This window comes from Hippocampus zosterae, chromosome 10, assembly GCF_025434085.1.
Source record: "Hippocampus zosterae strain Florida chromosome 10, ASM2543408v3, whole genome shotgun sequence".
Taxonomy (NCBI): domain Eukaryota; kingdom Metazoa; phylum Chordata; class Actinopteri; order Syngnathiformes; family Syngnathidae; genus Hippocampus; species Hippocampus zosterae.
Window position 1 is genome coordinate 8,015,163 of NC_067460.1, and position 22,129 is coordinate 8,037,291.

Consider the following 22,129-nt stretch of genomic DNA (forward strand, 5'->3'; position numbering starts at 1 on the left):
CCGAACTCTCTCGACTTCCAGCATCCGCGCTGGGCGTCGAGCTCAGCGTCCACACAGTTTAAAGCACAGTGAAGCTGCGGGAAAGAATGAGAAGAGAGTTGTGTGGTAACCAGTAATAAGAAGCTGATTCGGAACAAAAGTTGAGAGCGTTGTAGCGCATATTTAGTCAATGACACGTCCACACAATTGTACGGACACAGATATATTTTATTACTTGCTTTTTGCATTTTAGGGGAAGCTGAGCTTCCCTTGCAGTCTTAGAGCAATCACCTCTGTATTGTATACATAGTTCAGTATTGTATAATAACTGTAAAAAATTAAGCTGAATATCAAGTATCATGTACAACTTTGTCAAATATACAGCACATTTGAAATGTCTTCCCTCTCACATTTTTCGGATTTAAAAAAAAATAAATCACGGATTTCACTTATCACGAGTTTTTTTGGAACGTAACCCCCGCGATAAACGAGGGATTCCGGTACTCTCTAAAACTACATGGGAATTTGAAAATGGTACATCACAAAAAGTATTGTGAAAGAAAGAAAGAAAGAATGGAAATATGATAAAATAGGCTTTGCCTGCTCAAAGGATGTGTCCGTAATCTAGAGCAGAATAACTAGACGAGGTGGACACCACAGTTAGGCTGGGTTAGTGTGGCAAAACAGAGAACTTGGGTGCTTGACCTGGTTCCTGGCAAACTTGCTAAAGATCTGTTTATGATCGGCGAACCATCCATTTTAAATATTATTAATTTATGACTATCCTTTGGCACTGAACCAGCAGCGTTTAAGACTGCTGTTATTCAACTCCTCCTTCAGCGACCAAAGCTCAACCCAGAGAGTTTCAGTAAATATAGGCCTGTATAAATCTCCCGTTTATTGTGAAAAGTCTTGAAAAAGTCGTATCGCAGCACTTTAATGATATGGTGACTAACGGCCGGATTCTAACCTTTTCTTTTAGAACGCTTCAGAACATGTGTTGGTATTTCAGGCTCAGCACTCAGGCTATGAGTATATTCAAACTACCCACTGTACTTAAAGTGTCATTCCAGAGTTGTTATAATCAAAGACCAGAAGCAGGATCAAACTGGCTTACCCCATCACTGCAAATGAGATTGGGTGATATTGTCGCATTGGCTTACACAATTGAATGCTTTCTGCTGCACAGTGAAAGTCAAATACAGAGTAGGAACTAACAAACTATAACTATACAGTGAAGACATTCATATGAGATTGGTGGATTGGGTGATGATCCCGGATGTGATTTTTTGAACCAACATTCTGGGTATCAAGGAGATCTCTGGTAAGAGCTGTAATGTCATTAACTGAGCTTCAGTTGCTGTTCATACAGATGAGTGATAATAAATGCTTGTGAGTATAAGAGAATGTAAGATATGCACGTACAGTATGTGTGCTCTGGCTGTGGTAAAGTATCAGTTGTTTTCTAATTACTCTCACATCTATGCCAATTTCTATGAGCCCACCTATAACTTTTCACATTATATGGATCCATTAAGACAGTTGACTTTTGTAAAATTAAACAATATGGTTGGGGTGAACATTTTGGTTAACATTCAATATTAAATATTCTCATTTTATGTGGACTAGAACTGGCCGCTCCCTTAACTTAAGAAAGCGGAGGAGAAAGTCCTTTGTCAAGGAGCTGACCATGAACCTGATGGTCACTGTGTCCGATTTCTAGCGGCCTGAATATAACATATCAAAATACTGATACTTTTGATACTCTAGTCATTCCACCAGTAATTCACAGCATGTCTTTAGCAGAAACACCCCGGAAAGTAACTTAAGTACCGAGATGCTGTCTGAAATGGCACACGTTTGGTGGGACCTTGTTTTTCTACACTTGTGTAAGTGTGTCGTGTGTATGAAGCGATACACCACACTGCTCAGTTACTCACTCAGTCCCAGTGTGACAACAAAGAGTTTTGCGTGGATCTATTGTAGCTCTAAACCAAGAAGCAGTTTGTAACGTTTGTGGAGAAACGGTAATGAGTTGTTGTTGTTGCTGTTGCCTCAGGTTAACTGACAACACAGAATACAAAGCATTCATGATGAGGCAGCGTTGCAGACAGAAGAGGAGAGCACTGAGTTGTACCTTCAATGCTGCGGGTAGGCACTAGGCAGGTACAGAGAGAGAAACGGTGGAGTTTGAAGCAGCACTAAGCACTGTTGGTTTGGCACCTTCTGGTTGATTATGATTATGGAATAAGTAAAAAAATCCAGAGATGCTTCAACAAAGCGCTGAGTTCTGCTTTGAGTAATACGTATCTCGCTGAAATAATCCCACATTGGCAACACAGCGGTGATTATTTTTTTTGTTTTGTTTTTACTTTTACTTTTAAATGAATAATTGTCAATACAACTTTTGACAAACGGTCCAAAATGCAACTGACATCACTGGCTGGTGAATACTCAAAACGAGAGTCAGTAGCAACAGCAGAACAAGTTGTGGCCACAGATCATTTCACCTTCTAAACGGGAATAATTACGTGAGTAATTAGAAGAAATCGAAGCCCTTGCCATATGCACCTCACGCTTTCGCCTAATCAACATTAACTACTTCCTGCCCACTCAATGCAACCCTCAAATATATAACAGCAGCGGGCACAATAACCTCAATAAGTGTGGAGTCTTTAGCAAATAACATACATTGTCATTTTACCATCAGGAAGAAAGGTACATTTTTTGAATACAGTATTCCAACGAATTCAGAATCCTGACAGTTACAGTCAGCTTTATTTATTTATTTTTTACAATAATTTTACAATACAATACTGTACTATAGAAAGAAACCAAAGATCAAAATCTGGTTTGTTGTAAACATAAATTTGGCTAGCTGCACAGAGACGAGGTGCGGAGACTGTTGACATTGATGAATGAACTTTACAACAGTCGCACATTTACTGGCAAGAATCATTTTTCAAACGGAGATAATCTACTTGCAGACTGTACATTGCATAGTGCAAATCAAAATGGAGTCTAACTATTCTTTCATTGCATCACTTGCTTCTGTTGTAACCCTTACATTTCTCCCAGGCTCTCCCTTGAGACTGTTGAAAAAGCAAAATCTGCTCTTTTCCATGTTTGTTAAGTCTTGATATTGCTGAGAACAGATCAGAACAGTGAGAAAGAGAGAGAAATTGGGACGGTGGGAGGTTCCTTTATCATCTCCAAGTGAAAACAGTGAGGAAATAGAAGACATGGGAGATCACTGCTTGGAGCTTGAAAGTGGAATCCTTTCACAGATGCTCCCGTGGGAAGTTTGGCATGAGACTGTAAGAATACTTTTGGCATTTTTGTGTGTGAATTAATGCTCACACAATTTTCAGGATGTGCTAAGTAAGCATGTAGCATTAAATGCATCCAATGAGAAAGTACTAGTGAGGCAACTTCACATTCAACATTTCAGAGTATATTTTAATGAATCAGGATCTGTCACAATTCTCCTTAGATCAGATTTTATTGCTGCACCATAAAATGAGGCTTATTTTGTGGTTTGCAATGCTTCAAGAACATGTGGAACGCTCACCAAACTTAAACTCATATCCAAAAATCATGAATGAGGCCTCGTCTTTCTGTCGACCAAAAACATTGGTTTGGACATAAAATAATAAATGTAATGGTACGTCTAATTATAAAATTAATTGGTTCTGGAAGAAATTTCTTAACTAAAAAATTTTGTAAGAGACAGGTTTTCTATCTAAATGCCCTAATCCATTCAGAAATGTACAATTGGCCATACTTTTGGTGACCTGTACTTTACAATCTCTCCATTCTACAGAAACAGTTTGTTAAATTGTTCCAACACAATCCTTGCAAGATTGTTTTAACAGACAATCAATGTGTTGGCAATTAGAGTTGATCTCATTAGAAGACATTATTCTCAGCTCGAGCCAAGCCATTCATTTATCAATATAAAATTAAACAGGTGCCACTTAGCATAGAATTAGTATCTTGAGTTCATTTATAAGGGAATCAATTCATTTGCATCCACACCGTAATCAGCCCTCAAGGTCGCACGCGGGAATCTAGTATTAAAATACACAGAGGAACACACAAACAGCTAACTTCCACTGACTTCTTCCCCAGGATAATGATCACAAATCAATCAAAGGAAATTAGAGCTTGGTGATATAATGATATATATAGCAGTTCTACTTTTACCTCAGCGGTTATTTACCAACGATCATTGGCTGACTACCGTTGCGGTGACTAAACAAGACATTGTGGTTTCGCTCCTAAGTCAGTCATCACAACGTGCATGGCAGGAATATAATATACACTGCTTACGAGTATCGTTCTCATTGAGGGATTACTAGGGGTAATTAAGAGAGTAAAAGACGGAGAAGATGCTAATTGCTAAACTAACCTAATGTTACTGTGAAAGATTGTAATTAAGCTTGGTTGACTGAGTACAATTTTCACAGAGGTCCCACTGGAACCATGTACAAGCATTTTTTTTTAAGTGTGTGGAGAGAAAATGGTACAAAACAATGCTATACACACAGGAAATGATTGTTGTGGCGTACCGTGTGTAATTGATTAATATTGAGGATGAGCGATTCAGAAAATGAGTGGGGAGAGGTGAGTGGTTCATATAATGCAGGGGTGCCCAAACTTTTTCGATCGAAGATCTACTATTCGATCAACTAACCTCCCGGGATCTACCCTTACTGCACACACACACACACACACACACACACACACACACACACATGCTCACGCCATGATGAGAAACAGCCTGAAACGGAGGCATGCGACGCACTTTTGCAGCCTGTTAACTACCGTAGCTCACACGTACCGTTTTAAAGTGCTTCCCTGGGCCCTCCTAGATTCCAATTCTTTGCTCGTGCCCTCGGTGAATTGTACACGAAGCAAACTCTGAATGAGAATCATGACGATAAAAGATAGAGCGCAACAGCTCTGATCACAAGTTGCAATTGCAAACTGCTGAGCGCTAACAACTTCCGGTGACGTAATCATGCGCCACCGTAAATTTAAGATTTACCTGCTTTATTTTATTATTTTTTTTTTTGTGTGAAAATGAGACTGATTTGATGATTAGTGTGCAGTGTATATTAACACAAAAAATATATTACTAAGATGTACAAAGACACAAAAATGGTTGTTTGTTTTTTTTCTTCTCGAGACTCCTCGGATCTACTTGCAATCTGTCTTAGATCTACCGGTAGATCAGGATCTACCTAATGGGCACCCCTGATATTATGGATGTATGGATAGTACATTGCACACATGCAGTAACATTAATGTATTTTCACAATAGTTTCACAAAACTCCTTAATTTTGATTTTGACTTTTGAGATCTGCTAAAGTTCTCAAAATTACATCACAGTAGAACTCGTTTTTTAAATGTAATTCCTTTTTTAAATTTTAAGCAATTTCCATAGATTATGATAATGTGAATCAGAAATCAATTGATTGAATCCATTATTATTATTATGATTATTGCCATCATCTTTATTATTAGCTTTGAAGATCAGCCCACAGCTATGGCGGGTGAAGGGGGGGGGGGGGTTACACACAGACAATAGGCAGCTCCAAGTGTCAATAATCCAGCCATGGAGGTTTGCTCGCAGTTCCTTCAAATGTGTCAATCCTGCCGCAGGGTACAAGCAAATCATTAACTCTCGTGCCTCTCAGCACACTGCATGCAGTTACTAGCGTCTGCAAAAGTAGTAACATTTAGTCTTGCCCTCCCATGTGCAGATTTAGACTTCCAACAATATCCAGCGGCCTGTGGAAACATTTATAAATGTGGATCCTCACAAGAGCTAACTTCAGGGGTACCATGATTATGTTTACCCGAGTCAATAACTGTTTCATAACCCACTTTGCATTATTTCCATTTTTTTAAACATGCTGGTGCATTATAAATTTGGAGCTGTGCAGGATGATTAGAAAAACAGTTGGCCTTGTATGTTAGGGTCCAAAAGCCACGCTGCCTGTGTCTTTGGGGAGGGACCCGACAAAGCATGGCTCTAAACTTCCTTTTAAAAAGAAAGCATTTGGAACTCATTTTCCTTCATTTTGTCCAAGAATACAATCCCCAATTACAATGAAGTTTGTATGTTTCGTAAAATGTAAACACAGTACACAAAATAGTTATGTTCTAATTTTAACCAGGCTGCGTAAAGTTAGTCTCTGTCTGTTCTGACAATGATCATTTGTCCTGTATTAGCAGAGTAATACCGTATATTTGCTTTAAACTATAAAAATTGATACAGAGCCTAATTTTTCTTTGGCCTGTCCGAACTGGTACAAAATTGTGTTTGGGATACAAAGAAAGGCATTATAGGTATCTCCAGGAATTTTACTGTAAGCGGTAAAGGTTACATTAAACAAGACATAACATGAAGAACTGGAGTTGTTAATACAAAAAACTGTTTATTAATTATTCTATAAAGATCTCAGAGTTTCAATTGTGAAACACAGTTGTTCGATTTTTTTTTTTCCTCGTTTCTTCAATAAAATATTATTAATATACTATAACATTTTTGGGACAACAAAAACACATACCCTCTTCATATTAAAGTAGGAATTAATTACCGGTAAATTTGTACACATAAAAGGTGCCAACCAAGCTAGTTGCACCACTTCACCCAAAAACACAGCTTTACAGTGAGCGCAGACTCCATCCAGTTTGAGGTCTGCTAAAGCGACACTAAATTAGCTTTGCTTTACTTTTGTTGTTGTGATCAAAGTGTTATTGAATTGTATATTTTACATTCATTAGTCTTGCAAGTAGTAGTTTTAGTAAATGTGCAGCAGAGGGGTTCGGGAAGTCTGTGTGTGTGTGTCTGGAGGAAAGGGGTAGAGTGGGCAGTGTTCTCTGAACGTTTTTCTGCCATTCACTGGTTCATGGTCCGAAAATATGGGGTGCGGTACCGACTGTCCCACAGACTGGCTGACAGGCAGCAAAGTGGTAGTTAGGTATCACTGTACTAATTGACCTGTACCCCAGTAGAGCTTTATGCCTAGCAACGCTCCTGGTTCCCACCTTCACAAATTGGCATGTTAGGGTAAGTGAAAACTCTAAATTGCTCAAAAACTGTAAAGTGTAGTATTTATTTATTCATCTTTATGTGTCTATATCTGTCAGCGATTAGCTGGACGCCCGACCAAGGTGTACCCCGTCTCTTGCCCGAAGCCAGTTGGGATAGGCTCCATCTTACCCACAACGTTAATGAGGGCAAGCAACATAAAAGCATGAAGTGGTGAAGGTCTCCAACATTTCTCTTTACGTGTAACAATTTGTCATACATGCTGGTGCGCTATGATATTGACACAGTAATGTGTGCTTGACCATGTTGCTTCAACTGCTTCAACTGTCGCTTCTGTTATTCTAATTTGCCAAACTAAAACGAGAGCCACTGAGCCATCAGCCATTGATTTGTGCAGTAAGTGTGGTAAGCCCTGAACTGGTTGCCAGCCAATCGAAGGGCACACATACACAAACAACCATTTATGCTCACAATCATACCTATGGACACGCAGAGATGAACAACCAACCACGCTCACACCTGGTGACAATTTAGAGTGTCCCATGAACCTGCCATGCATGTTTTTGGAATATGGGAGGAAACCGGAGTACCCGGAGAAAACCCACACAGGCACGGGTAGAACATGCAAATTCCACACAAGAAGGCCGAAGCCAGAATCGAACCCTGCACCCCCACACGATGAAGCGGGCATGCTAACCAGTCGTCCACCATGCTGCCATATTATGCATGTAAAATGCACTAGAGTGTATAAAACACAGCTTTGTAAGGTAAACATTCTAATTCAGAATAAATAGTGCTCGCCCCTTTTAAAATAATTGGATCTTGCTTGGAATCTTGCTGTCATCATTAATCCAGATTCTTCCAGGTCTGCTCGCAGCTGACTGAGCCCCAGGATGCGTGACATAGGGTGGGCTCAGAGTGACCACAACTCAACTGCCTGTAAAACAGTGCTGATGGCAAGAACACTCGCAACATCCATCATGCAGGTGCATAGACTGCACTTATCAGTTGACGGGCCTTGTACACACGTTGAGTCATCATTTAGTGGAGGTTATCGATCATGTTTCTGTCATTAACAAAAGGAATGGATCGGCCGGAAGATGGCCTGGATGGGCTTCGACACGCCCGTTACCATTGTGAGAATAAGCAGATTAGAAAATGGATCTATGCTCTTATAATGGACAACAAATCTTTGTTTTAATTTGTTTTTAAAAGTTGACACGACATGCGGTAAAAAGTGAAATCAACTTTCACAACTTGTAGAACAATATTGAGATAATTGACCTTGTTGGTTCCTTTATCACGGCCCGGTGGACCAGTGGTTACCGTGTCGAGCTCACAGTGCATAGGTTATGCACTTCCTACGTGGAGTTTGCATGTCCTACCCGTGCCTACGTGGGGTTTTCTGCGGGTACTCCAATTTCCTCCCACATTGCAAGAATCGTGCATGGCAGGCTGATTGAACACTCGAAATTGTCCCTATGTGTGAGTATGAGCATGGATTGTTGGCTGCCAACCGGTTCAGAGTGTCCCCCAACTACTGCCCGAAGACAGCGGGGATAGGCACCAGTATCCCCCATGACCCTTGGGAGGATAAAGCGATTCAGAAAATGGATGGATGGATGGTTCCTTTATCGTAAAATATTTTATTTAGGTTGTTATTTATTGACATGTTTCAACGGAAGTCTTTTGCCTTCTTCTGAGTGTCACATGATGGTGTGTGATGTTCTCTCCTGTCAAATCTGACAGGTGAGTCATGCCTTTGTTGAACATCTGCTGCAGACGTGTCACATGCCATCATATGACACTGGAAAGAAGTAAGTCACAACCTAAAAAAAACTGCCTGAGATAAATGGTCCAAAGCTTCAATTATAAGTAAGAGACAGAATGCATTTTGTTCAGTTAATATTGAGATGATTAGAACATTATAAAAGTGGCTTGATGACCTTTGTTTTGAGCTGAAACAATTATCCTCTATTTGAGTTAACTTCTGTTAAATCAAGGCAGATTTTGGACGTAAATTTGCAATTAGAACAAGCTTGGAATGTTTTACAGTGTATACATGCGCCAGTCATAACATTTTTCTTTTGTTTGAGAATATCTCGCCTTCCTGCTTTGCCCTTTGTGATTCCCTGCGGTTTGGTTGACCTGCCAGCGCATACAAAGACCCAGCAGCGAGCACACGTCGATCTGCACGCTATCGCCATCTTGTCTTGTCTCTTGTAATTGTTTTTTTTTTTCTGTTCGGCTTTCCGCATAACCTTCCTTTCCGCACTTTTTTTTTTCAAACTGATTTTTCTCACTCGCAGGTGAGCTTATATAACCAAACACTGCTCCTGCAGCTGTCATTCATCTCAGCAGATTGGCCATAACCTCATGCCTTGCTCCTGCAGCTCCATTGGGGCTCAGCATCACCGCTGTCGGCCTAAATGGATGAGCACTTTGTGTCTCGTCCCCATCATCAGACTGGCCTTTTCCTGTCGCTCTGGTCGACAGCCACAAAAACTGTGAAAAAAAAAACCCTCAGATCTCTCATCCTAGCAAGCTTATTATCATTAAGGAAAGCTAAATTTAAAACAAAAATGTAAAAAAACATTTAAAAATTCTGAACTTTTTAAAAGCCATTAACTAATTGTGCATTGGGTGTGATAAAAACTATATATATATATATATATATATATATATATATATAGACACACTGTATACTGAATATGGATATATGAGGTGTGAGATCTATTCTATAAACCCTATGTGAGTTTTCTGTTCTCAACAGCACATTTGTTTTATCGAATATTTCTGCCTATTATATTGTTTTGTTGTCTACGTGCAAATAAAAATGACAAAAAAAAAATACAAATACACACACACACACTTTTCCAGAGGTTTTCACGCCAGTGCAGACTCTGATATGTTTTCAAATACCGTAAGTGAATATGAGGCTTTGTAAAGCGCACTGGGCCCTGTATGATCATAGATAAAGCGTGATAAAAGTGCACTCCATTTAGTGAGTTATGACGAACCTCGATTCAAACATCATTCACTGACGTCAACCCGAATTTTGAAATCCCTGTACTGAACTCTGGGCGGACATGTAGATGTTGATCAAATAGTTCCCCTGTGGCATGGAAACCTCAAATCAAAACATATGACTTGAAAAGGAAATTGTCTGTCAGTGATGGGACAATGCAATATTCCATGTATTGCACCTAGAAGAGTCACATGTAATATTTGCTGCATTCCTTTGGCGATTAGTGAGGGCAAAATGAGCTTTAGGTTGAAGAAAGGCTGGCGGCATGTCCCTTTGGAAGGGCTCCATCCTTTGGCGCTGTGATTGATCATGTTACTGTTAATTAAATTTTGGCAAATTGCTCCCTTTCGAGGTTAGGCCGTTAAAGTGTATACTCAAGCCACATATATCACTTTGTATATTTTTCTTATCACCACCGCTTGTCACTTTTCTTCAGTGCAGAACAGATGATGATAAACACCGTAGCCCTTTTAGTCCCCTCACAAGCTTGTTTTTACTTCTTTATCCTTAGCTTCTTATTCTCCCCCTTGGCTCTTCATATCAATGAAGTATGACAGCTTCAATGAAGGAAAGCACGGCACTGAGTGTTTACCATATTTCTCACTCTGCCTGACTGTGCGTAGCCTTCGGTATCTCAAAAGGAATCGAGCAAGGGGGAGGAAATGGCATGGAAGAGCTCGGGGCATGAAAATGACACCGCTGGGCACAGGTGGGAGTTCAACACGATTGTTCATCTGTCAGATCAGATTCTATCCTGATAAAGTGGCATAATGCTGATGAGCAGGGTTACGCTGCGAGTTTAACATGCATATTGTATTAGTCATCACTGGCAATAATGGAGAGGTTCAGTGTTATAGCTCGGAATTATTACTTGTTTCTCTTTAGTGCTATATTTTTCAGAACACTGGCCACACGACATTATTAGGCACAATATCAATGAACGGATCCATTTCATAACATTTTCATACATCAGGTTGGGTGGGTTATAAGGCACATTATCTTTGTGAAGCATTTTATTTTAGTTTGTTTGAATTGTACTATATGTTTAGTAGAGAGATTCAGGACAACTGTGATGGGTTTAGACTGGACACAAAGAATCGAATAAATTCAATCTTGCAAATGTTAAATTGTCTCATTTGTAGTACTGGCTGACTGGTAAACATTTTCCTTTGAAAAAGGTTAACTTAATGGTCGGCGCACGACAGAGATGACAGGAGTAGGGAGACTTTCATCTTGAAAAAAGTCACAACTTAGGAAGACATTTCCACCTTGAAAAGCGCCAGCTCGAAGCGATAAAATATACTTATTAGAAAGGTTGAGACCATTTTAAAGAATGAAGTTATTTTTTCCTCCAGATGCCACCCCAGTAGCTTGGAATGAACGGAAGCCTGAAGCCAAACCAGTGCCATCATAATAAGATGACAAAGTGTTGCTAAAATTCTGCTTAAGTGGTAGGAATTCCAAAATGTTAATTGCTGCACTGCTGTATTCGATTGAATTCTTTGCACTTCACTGTATTCTTTGAAAAAATTTTGTACCAAGACACATTTTGAATGGAACTTTTCATGTCCACTGGATAGTTATTTATACTTAAATTAATTTAGTGTGTGTAGCATACAAAATGTGAATTTTATTAAGAACTGGAAAAACCACAATGGAATGTTGTGGTTCATTTAAATTTAGAGAAAAATTGTGATGATAGAATTCATCTTTTCAAAATATCTGTTTTGTGAATATGCTTGTGTATCTCAGTGTGAATGTACTGCTAATACCCCAAATCAAATCAGTGTGGACAAGCTCATTATACAACATGAAGTGAAAGCCTTTACAGAATACCCGAAATAGTCCACATATTGTCATGATTCGTAGCTAGATAAATCAGCATGTATTGTATTGTATATAATTTTGTAAGACAACTGTGACTGTATCTTAATTAGTGCCGAATATTTTACATATTCTCATGTCAAATTAATATAATTTTGTAAGACAATCAATCTATTTTAACCCTTTCTTGAACAGTGTATAGTCACAATTTAAAAAAATCCATTCCATAACATTGAATCTCAATGTTTAAACGTGTGTGTATATGTGATTGTGTGTATGTCTAGGGGAGTGCAATGTATTCATATTTCACTATACACTTAGGGGGTGGGGGGCCCTTCAAAATCCTCGTTATAACAAGTGTGCAATGACAATAAAGGATTCATTCATTCATATACCCACTTTTTCTAAATTACTGCCTTATGGTACCTGGTCTTGAGCTCTGCTTCACCTTTGAAGTGGCAAGCTCCAGCATAGCAATGAGTCCCTAGCATAGCAAAACTTAAACAGAGGAAGCTTTAGCATAATAATCCGTAATGGTGCTGCTGTGATATAAAACAGATTTATCCAGTCAAAAATATACACCCATGAATATTTGATTTCCACAAGCCAAAATGTCATGCATCGACACTCAGAGAAGCTGTTTAATACAGTGACATTTTTCAGCAGTAAGAGGGGTCAAAAGTGACGGATTGCGCATGCGAAAAAAATAGACATAGCGATTCAAAAAAGTCTTCATTGGCTTGTATGTATAGCCTGCAACTCGAGCTCTCACCTATCAGACCTCACTACGTGTTTTTTTTTTCTCTCTGTTACATGTGGCCAAAAACATTCACATGCCTTTGGGCAAAGCAGAGGCCAGACAGTAAGACATTATTGTCCAAGGATATACATAAAAAATGTCAGCTAACAGGCAAGCGATGCAGTGGAGACACCTCAAATGGAGAAAGTATATAAGTGAAAGAAATAATGTGACTTGTACATATACAATGGACTCCTACCTTCGTGGGCTATAGGGACTGGGCCTGACCGCAAACAGGGAAATTCAGCAAATAATTGCCCTCATTGAAGTTGCTTTTTTTTTTTTTTTTAGGAATACAAAATACCGCGAATAAACGGGGACTTTTGTGAATAAAAGGGGATATTTCTGCAAATAGGTGCCTCCCCAAATGCCAAACCGCTAATACTGTATGCAGGTATCCACTCTTAAGAGCAAATTTCTGCAAAGAACTGTTGCTCACCTGAAAGTTACATTTGCCTGAATTAACATTATGAATTAACAAATATATCACAAACTATCACCACAAAACACATTTATGGTTAAAAACATCTTCCATCATGGTTGTACTATTTTAAATACCGTATTTTCCGGACTATAAGTCGTTTTTTTTCATAGTTTGGCCGGGGGTGGGACTTATACTCTGGAGCGATTTATGTGTGAAATTATTAACACATGATTATGTCATTTCACGTTATTTTCACATTAAACTACAAGAGGGCGCTCTCGGCCTGTGTTGATAAAACGACAATGAGTCTGACGTAAGCAACGTAGAAGAAGCGGCGCATCGTCTACCTCCTGAGTTGTTTAAAAGTGACACAGAGGCTGAAGATTTCATTGGATTAGTGATTTGGGGTGAAACCGATAGTTTCGTAAACTTGTTAGCATGTTCTTTATGCTAGCATTATCTGAATAACTCTTAATATGTTATGTCGTTACTGACATTACCAGGCATGTCAGTCATGTAACGTTCGTGTACCGTACACTTATTCAGCCTGTTATTCTGTATTTTATTTTTATTTTAAATTGCCTTTCAAGATGAGATGTGTTTTTGGTGTTGGATTTTATCAAAAAAATTTCCCCCAAAAATGCGACTTATACTCCAGTGCGACTTATACGTGTTTTTTCCTTCTTAATTATGCATTTTTTGGCTGGTGCGATTTATAATCCGGAGCGACGTATAATCTGAAAAATAAGGTACACTAAAACGCTTCATGGTACATGCATGTACACATCAGCAATTGTGATGATTATGATCACACGGATGATGGTGATTATCATGATAATGATAAATTACAGTCGAGGTGCAGTACGATGTAAAACAACGAATGCAATTTGATTTCTCAGTAAAGCGTAGGAATCACTGTAGATCAGTGCACCTCCAAACGAGCGATCAGTATCGCGCTGCGATGATCCACACAATGAGATCACAAAGTGACGGCCGTGGATTATTTTAGCGATGTTCCACGAAGCTATTGTTTCAGATTCCACTGATGAGTTTCACCATCTTATCTAGCCACTACCAACTGTCCTACTGCTGGATGTCAATCAAAAATCCTACACGGCTGCTGAAATATTTGTGATTGGTTAAGCGAGTGTTTGCACATGGAAGTGCTGCCAAACCACACATTTGAGTTGAGCAGATGTTTGCTTGCATCGTCAGCTAATTTGGCAACGCATGCACAAACTGTTTCGAGTTATTCATATCATAATACTGCAGATAGTATTTCACCGAGAAAATAAGCAAAAGAACAATGTTATGACCTTTCTTTGTTACAATCGCTGCAAAATTAGGAATGCTGAACCGTGAATATGCGACTGTTCATTGTCATCATATTGAATGTTGTCCTCGCAATTCTGGCACCCACAAACAATTCTCAATCATGCATGCCAATCGTGCATGTGCAGATCTCTGCCTACTTCTCCCGAGTTGCTCCTCAATTTTATGCTCTGATGGATGACAATAATTTAAGCTTCCTGATATGCAGTTGTACTTAATTGGACTGTCACAAGTTCCCGGGCTGCGTCAAGCCACACAATGACTGGGGCTATCGGAGTATATTGGATTCAGGTGAGCGATCTTGTACATTTCACGTGTCTTACAACAGAATTTTGCAACGTGACAGCTAGAAGACTGTCTACACCAGCCACATTTAAATAGAGGGCAACTCTATTTCAAGTCATTTTGATTTTAGTCCCTTATATTTCTTCTTCACGCTGCACTCCCAACCATATGTCTATTTGTTGTTGTTTGTTTTTTTTAATCATGTCAAACCACTCTGACAATGGGATTCAGAACTGTGACCGGTACTGGTGCGCGGGTCATTTGGTGCTGGGCCGCACAGAAAGAATAAATAATTAACATTCCTTTCATTTTATTCATTTTGGAATCTGAAAGATTTTGAAAAATTACCGAATTCTCTGTTATATTAGTCTACAGCAGGGGTGCCCAAACTTTTCGGTCGAAGATCTACTTTTCGATCAACTAACCTCCCGGGATCTACCCTTATCGGCACGCACGCGCGCACGTGCACACACACACGCACGCCACGATGAGAAACAGCCTGAAACTGAGGCATGCGACGCACTTTTGCAGCCTGTTAACTATCGTAGCTCACACGTACCGTTTTAAAGTGCTTCCCTGGACCCTCCTAGATTCCTATTCTTTGCCCGTGCCCTATTTACCTGCTTTATTTTATTTTTTAAAATATGTTTTGGTGAAAATGAGACTGCTAAGATGATTAGGGTTCAGCGTACATGAACAACAAAAAAAATATGTTACTAACATGTACAAAGACACAGAAATGGTAGTTTGTTTGTTTTTTCTCCTCGACACTCTTCGGATCTACTTGGGACCTGTCTTAGATCTACCGGTAGATCAGGATCTACCTAATGGGCACCCCTGGTCTACAGTATGTTACTCTTGCGCAGGTGAATGTGCGCTTCTCGGTCATGTAATAGGTTACCGCATAAAAAATAAACGTCTTTGAAATGTTTTTTTTTTTTTTCGGAAATGGGAAAAGGTCCAGCTCGGAGACAGAAGAGGAGCCTACGACTTTCAAGAAAGTGAAGGCTACATTTAATAGACAGTATCAGGAGTCCTATTTCAAATACGGCTTGATCTCAATGGGAGATTCACATGCACCAAGCCTACTCTGCATAATAAGCGGCGATGGTATCGTATCTTATTTTGAAGGCACGTTGAAACGTTGTAGCGACCAGATAATGTTGCCAGATAGGATGTTCTTCGTTTCATGATTTGTGTTTATTATTATGTTTCGAAAATACCACACTTTTCATGCAGGTCACATCATATTATATTGTTGTATTTATCCGGCCATAAGTGTCGGTCCCTGAAAATATTGTTTGACAGGAAACCTGTCTGTGGGGCAAAAAAGGTTGGGGACCTCTGGTTTACATTCAAACTCCTCTCGTTCCATTTTTGACATAACGAATAATAATAATGCAATCGTAAAATGGAAATTTAGTTGAAACAAAATACCTGTGTTCTATCTGGCCCAATACGAGTGTTATATGACTGTATAAAAAAACGTTACGTTTCAAATTACCAAATTATAATTCAGATGTTTAAAATCACTCTTCGTATGATGTGTCATGTCCTTATCAAAAAGTAATGTCTTTTTTTCTGTGCTTGCAGTTCAGACATGCATTTTCGTCAGGAGGAATTTTGGTCTTTCTTCTTGAGACCTCGCTTTCAAGTTTTTCGCCACTAGTGACAAAAAACGCTTACTGACTATAAAATCCAAAATACTGCACTGATCTTTTTTTAGAATTTCAGAGGCTTACAAATACAGATTGTCACCGTCTCTAACACACGTTAAAACAATACCTGATGGTATTGTGGCACTTGGCAAACAGTAAATCTTCTCCGGTGGGGGCTGCAATGCAAGCACATTAGCACAAATTTCAAAGCGAGCGTTGTGATGTGCTCTTTGTTCACAAAATGATGTACATGATTGAGGTGGTCTTTTCAAATGCCTGTCAGATTACCGGTAATGTTTTCTGTTCCTCATTCCCAGTGTAGTGCTGGAAGTTGTAGCGAGTCACAACAAAAGTGCCTCGTCGTCCGGGCAGCTGGTTCAAAGCATTGCACTTCTAGTCACAAATTCAACTTCTTGTGCTTGTTAGTACAACCGGCAACCGTGAAACAAGTTCCCGAGCCGTGCAAAACATTTTTCAATGCGTTGGGCGTTTATAATCGCAAAAAAAGGGTGGGGAGAAATACATGTTCAAATAAAGCGCACTGTGAAATGAAACCCGCTGTAACAAATATCAAAATTTTACCGGACGTTGCACACATACTTGTTTCTCCATGTGAGCCCTCAGGAGTACAGTGGGATAGGATTTTTCTTTTCGGCAGCTTTACAGAATGGCCACTTCGAAGGAGATCCTTTAATCTTCCAGCTTCATGCAAGTTCACAGTTTTTAATTGCAGGTATTCTGAGAGAGATGGTTCATATTACAGGCAGAGTTTCTTGAGAAGAGAAAACTCAAAACTGATATGTGTGTTTTATGTGGCAGTGCAGCTAACCGAAGCAAAGATAAAGATCTAACGTTTAGTTTGACAAGAAAAATAGGAAATGTATGTCCAGAAGTGTGCACTGCATGTACAGGAAGTAGTGCTTTAAACTGGGGGCGTGCGAAGCACAGTAGATGCCAGGAGCAAACAGGTTTCAGCGTTGTTTTTGGACAACAGGGGGATTGTTTTTGGACAACAGGGGGTAATCATTCGTTTTCGAACAAAAGCGGCTTCTCATTCATCCACTATCTGCGGAGGACATGTGTTACCAGTCGTGTTTTCTATTGTTACCCTGGCCACCCACCCTGGGCATTGAATTCACGCCACCGGCTTGGGAGTGCAGAGCAATAACCACTGAGCAAAAAGTTCGGGAGTGCTGGCTTATAAGTGTAATAGAAACATTCATTACACTTATAAGCCAGCATCTATTATACATAACCCGAAATATTTCAATATTCAAACGCGGCACGGACCTTTCTTGAAGTATATTACTGTTTAACGTCATGTCTGTTTGTTTTGTTTTCAGCCCAAGCTGGGGTGAAGGGCGTTTCCCTCGAGCAGTCACACCTGTTCACCATTTACAATACAATACAATACAATACATGCAGATTTATATAGCGCTTTCACAACAGCGGCAGCTGTAACAAAGCGCTTAACAAAACAGTTAACATCAAGTAAAACAATAAACACAACACATAACATAAAACACAGACAGTCATGCAGGCATAACCACTTTTCCATCACACACTTTGTTGTTTGAAGCAGTTTGAGATGAAAGAGAGAATCAAAGATTCCTTTAACCAGTGGATCAGAGACGTCATGCTCAAAATGTGCACACGTCAGCTACAAGCTAAGTTTCAAAGTCAACAAGAAGCTGTAGCATCCATTGACGAAAAGAGATTGGTTCAATTCTCCTGTCCCATGGAAATCCATTTCAATTCTAAGCGGCGACTCACGGTTCCAAATGCGCATCAGCGCTCTGCGCCAACGCTCCTCTCTCCTCATCCTCAACTTCAGCAGCCATCCATTCAGCCGCACCAACGCCGACTGTCCAACAGCGTCGACATAGCCACTGAACAAAACGGGGTTGTGAAAAATGCTGCCCATTACAGGCGCAAAAAACACAAGCGCCCCAGGTCTGTCCTGCATCGACAGTCAATGGCGCCGACATTCCTCCCAACCAAAATCTGTGCTGGTACAGGCGTGCTGCCGAGAAGGCGCAGCCACCAAGCACAGATGCTTCTCCTTTGACGAATGTCGTGGCCAAAAAACGCTGAAAACAGTCCATATCAGGTCCGCACGATGAAACAACAAACGTGACAAAACAAAAGACAAAAACAGCAAAAAAGAACAAAAAAGCAAGGCTCTTGAAGAGCACTTGCCGAAGGCTGCCTACTCGGGCGCCATCTTGGGGAAAAAAAAAAAATCAATCAGGCCTGCCATGTATTTAAGGACTGCCAAGCTGGCTTGTCTTGACTCTCCATAGTTGCTCTCGTTATTCATTGATTCTTGATGTTAAGTATTTTAATATTTTCTTATTGCTTTTGATCCTTGGCTTTGCGTTATTGGCTTCTTATTCCCAAGTACCTTGCTTTTTGCAAGCACTTTTTTCATCCTTTTTTCTCCTGGCTCCTTGTGACCAGTGATTTCTATTTGTACTAACACTTTAAGCAAAGAAAGTATGGAGGGGGAAGGGGGACATGACAAAATCTGTTATCTTTTTCACAACTCACATTTAACATTCCTCTGCCTGTACATCCTTTGCAGGACCGTGATTGAAATTTATATCAGAATCTTATCAGAAATTGGTTCAAGTCGCAAAATGAAATGAAAAATAAATTGCCTCAATTGAATTTTTGGTTGTTGATGAAAGTGCATGGAAATCAAACCATTGACACAGCCATGCATCCATTACTGTCTTTCTTATCATTTTGTGCAAATCAAATCAAATGTCAAACAATATACACTTATTACTTTAAGAACATTCTACTACTACCTTGCTTCTGATGATGATAATAATAATAATAGTAATAATAATTCAATCATGTAGTATATCTTCATTACATGAAGACAAGCCCTTCCAGTATATGAAAGCTTCACTCAGAGGATAAGCACCCACATTTTCACAAAATAAGCCACAGAAGATTCATCAGCCATTTACTCCATCAGTTTCTAATTTTTAATGAAGCACCACCTTTGTTGAAACCTCCCCACTCTAGCTGGAATGAATAGATAGCGTAAAACCAAGAACATCATTTTTTTTCTTGCTCTCAAAGCAACACAAAGATTGTCTTCCTCCATTGATTTTGTTACCCATCAAAGACAAAAATGCTAAAAACCCAGAAAAATCTCATTACAGTCTATTTGCTTCATCTGTGGGGCTCAGTGAGGAAGATGATTGCATTTTAGTAGTTCATTAATAACTGAGTATGTGAACAATGGCAAAGGGTCTGCTTCGTCATCTTGAACTCAAACTACTCGGGCCATTTTGAATCCCAGAAGCAAGGCAGTCATCCAGATTTGCATGCTTTCAACATAACATTTTCATTGTAAACGCAATACAACCGTCTGTGCCTTTTAACATCGGCAGTAGCAGGACTCGACACTAACTTTCCCAATTGAGCGAAAGATATTGATTAGTCACACCCACACATGATTTGGTCGGTCACACCGTTTAAAAAAAATGAATGGGGTGTTAATAACATGATCATGTGTGATATACGTATTTGGCATACTGCTTCTTCATATGAAATACAAACCAATAATGACTCAAGTTGCATGTGCAAAATATTTCATTTTTGCAGAATATGAACTTTGTTCCCAAAAGCACTGGCTGACCAAACTTATTTTATTTAATAATCATTTTAGAAAGTGCGCCAAGTGTGCTGGGACAAGATGGCCATGCCACTTGCTGCTGGAGGAGAATGTGGATCCATACCTTCTGCAACGTCTTTGGATCAATTCTCAAATGTAAATATTGATAGTTTGGATATGTCAGTCATTTGAGGTACTGTATTTGCAGTATCAAATCAGAAAGAAGTGCGATGGCAGACACACACAAGGACCAGGAAAAGCAGCAAAAGAAAGAAAACCGGTGACATTGACAGTCCCAAAATGTATTAGTGGCAGCCAAAATCCATTCATTAGTGTGGTCACAGATAAACATACGTACATGTGGGGAAAATGTTTTACAAAACCTGTTTTGGTGGAAGCATTAAACCATATGCACTCGCATAAATACAACCAGAGGAAATCTTACTTGCAGACGCTGAAAACGATTGTATATGCGACCATTTTGGTCACAGTCTTGTGCCCTGAGTAGATGTCCCTTTGTGCAGTCGTTCGAAAGAGTCTAATGCAAGCGAAAAATATGACAGCCCATAAACAAAGTTTGCCATGAAAAAATAAATAAATAAAATTGTTCGTCTGCATTAAAAATTTGATCAATTACTTTGTACTGCTCATTGGTGAGTCAAGAAATATATGTATACCTGAGTATGTGTGTGTTATGGGTGTTCCCTTACAACACGTGTCAAACTCAAGGACCAGGGGCCAGATGGGGCCCACCACATCATTTTAAATGGCCCACAAAAGCTGTCATACTTGCTCAAAAGTGTACCAACATTTCTAATTTTCATATATAATAAATCAGTGATGTACTGTAACCATTTTCTTGTTACCAAACCCCTCATTACAGTTCCTTAAACAAAATAAGGAATAAAACGTTCTTCTTGACTTCTTTATATTGTTTCAGTCATCACAGCCCTCCCAGGGAATCGGTAATTATAATGTGGCCCCCGACAAAAATGGGTTTGAGAACCCTGCCTTACAAATTACTTGCATATTTCCAAATTGGAGGACTTATAAAGGTCACCTTATCTCATGTCATTAAAACTATGAAGACCTAAGTCACATTGTGGTAAACCAGCTGACCTTGCATATTGTTACATCATTTGCTTCCTTTTTCCTGAAGGGTAGCTTACACAGTGAGTCTCCTCAGGCCATCATGAATCTGTGTACCAGAGCCCCGCCGCCAACACACACGCACTCATACACATACACACATACACATTGACCACAGACACCCATGATGCCCAGCTTGAGAGCCTTGAAGGAGTTCCAAACATATGCAAGGGGCAAATTAGCAATCTGGCTGGAACTAACACCTTCCCACAAGAGCTGGCACCCTTCGGACAAGCTGGAAGTGTCACAAAGTGGGCATCCTCAAATCCAGTCACAGTCATCTTTTCTTCTTCTCATCACCCACCAGGGCTGATTTGGCACACAGAATAACTGTGAAGTGTGTTCATAAGGATTTATTGGATTCAATGTTTACCCCCCGATGGGAGCGGCTGATATGAAAAAAAAAATTTAAACTCGAATCACTGAACAATGTATAACTTGAACGTAAGATTCACATACTGTACATATCACATGGCTTTGGAGTGGTTGTTTCAAGTGTAGTATTGTTTGCAATTCATAGTTGGGCACTTATTGTTTCATCAATATGTTCTTACCTGCATATGGGATGGGAGCATCCTTATCCAGAGCCACCAAAGGAGGATCAAGAAGAACAACGTCAGTGTTTTCGGTGATGACCCCATGGTATGACGTCTCAATCCATGGCTTGTGTTTATTCACTGCGGGGGAAAAAGTAGTCAGTGTGAGTGATGCACTGCCACAGCAACAGAAAGAACAAGACATTACAGGCTCGGAGATATGTAAACATCTTCATTTGAAACATTCGGGAATGGTTGTTTGTTTTCTTTTGTTCTTCAAGGCCTCTCAGTTGACTAATTCCCATTCCAATTACTTTCTTTTTTTCATTTTAGAGTATGTTCCTGTGAAACATCCGTATCAAAGCAATGGGTCTTGCTCGATCAATGACTATCAATGCATTGCCAGAAGAGCTTCATCGA

The 22,129-nt window shown here is 39.7% G+C and overlaps 1 protein-coding gene across 1 annotated transcript in view; it reads right to left on the reverse strand.

Annotated features, from left to right (window-relative positions):
• The window catches only part of LOC127609129 (calsyntenin-2-like), a 203,736-nt gene that overhangs the window by 90,619 nt on the left and 90,988 nt on the right, over positions 1-22,129 (reverse strand). The window contains exon 2 of the mRNA XM_052078868.1: positions 21,728-21,850. Within this exon, the coding sequence (XP_051934828.1) occupies positions 21,728-21,850 (123 nt within the window). The remainder of the gene's footprint in view (positions 1-21,727; positions 21,851-22,129) is intronic.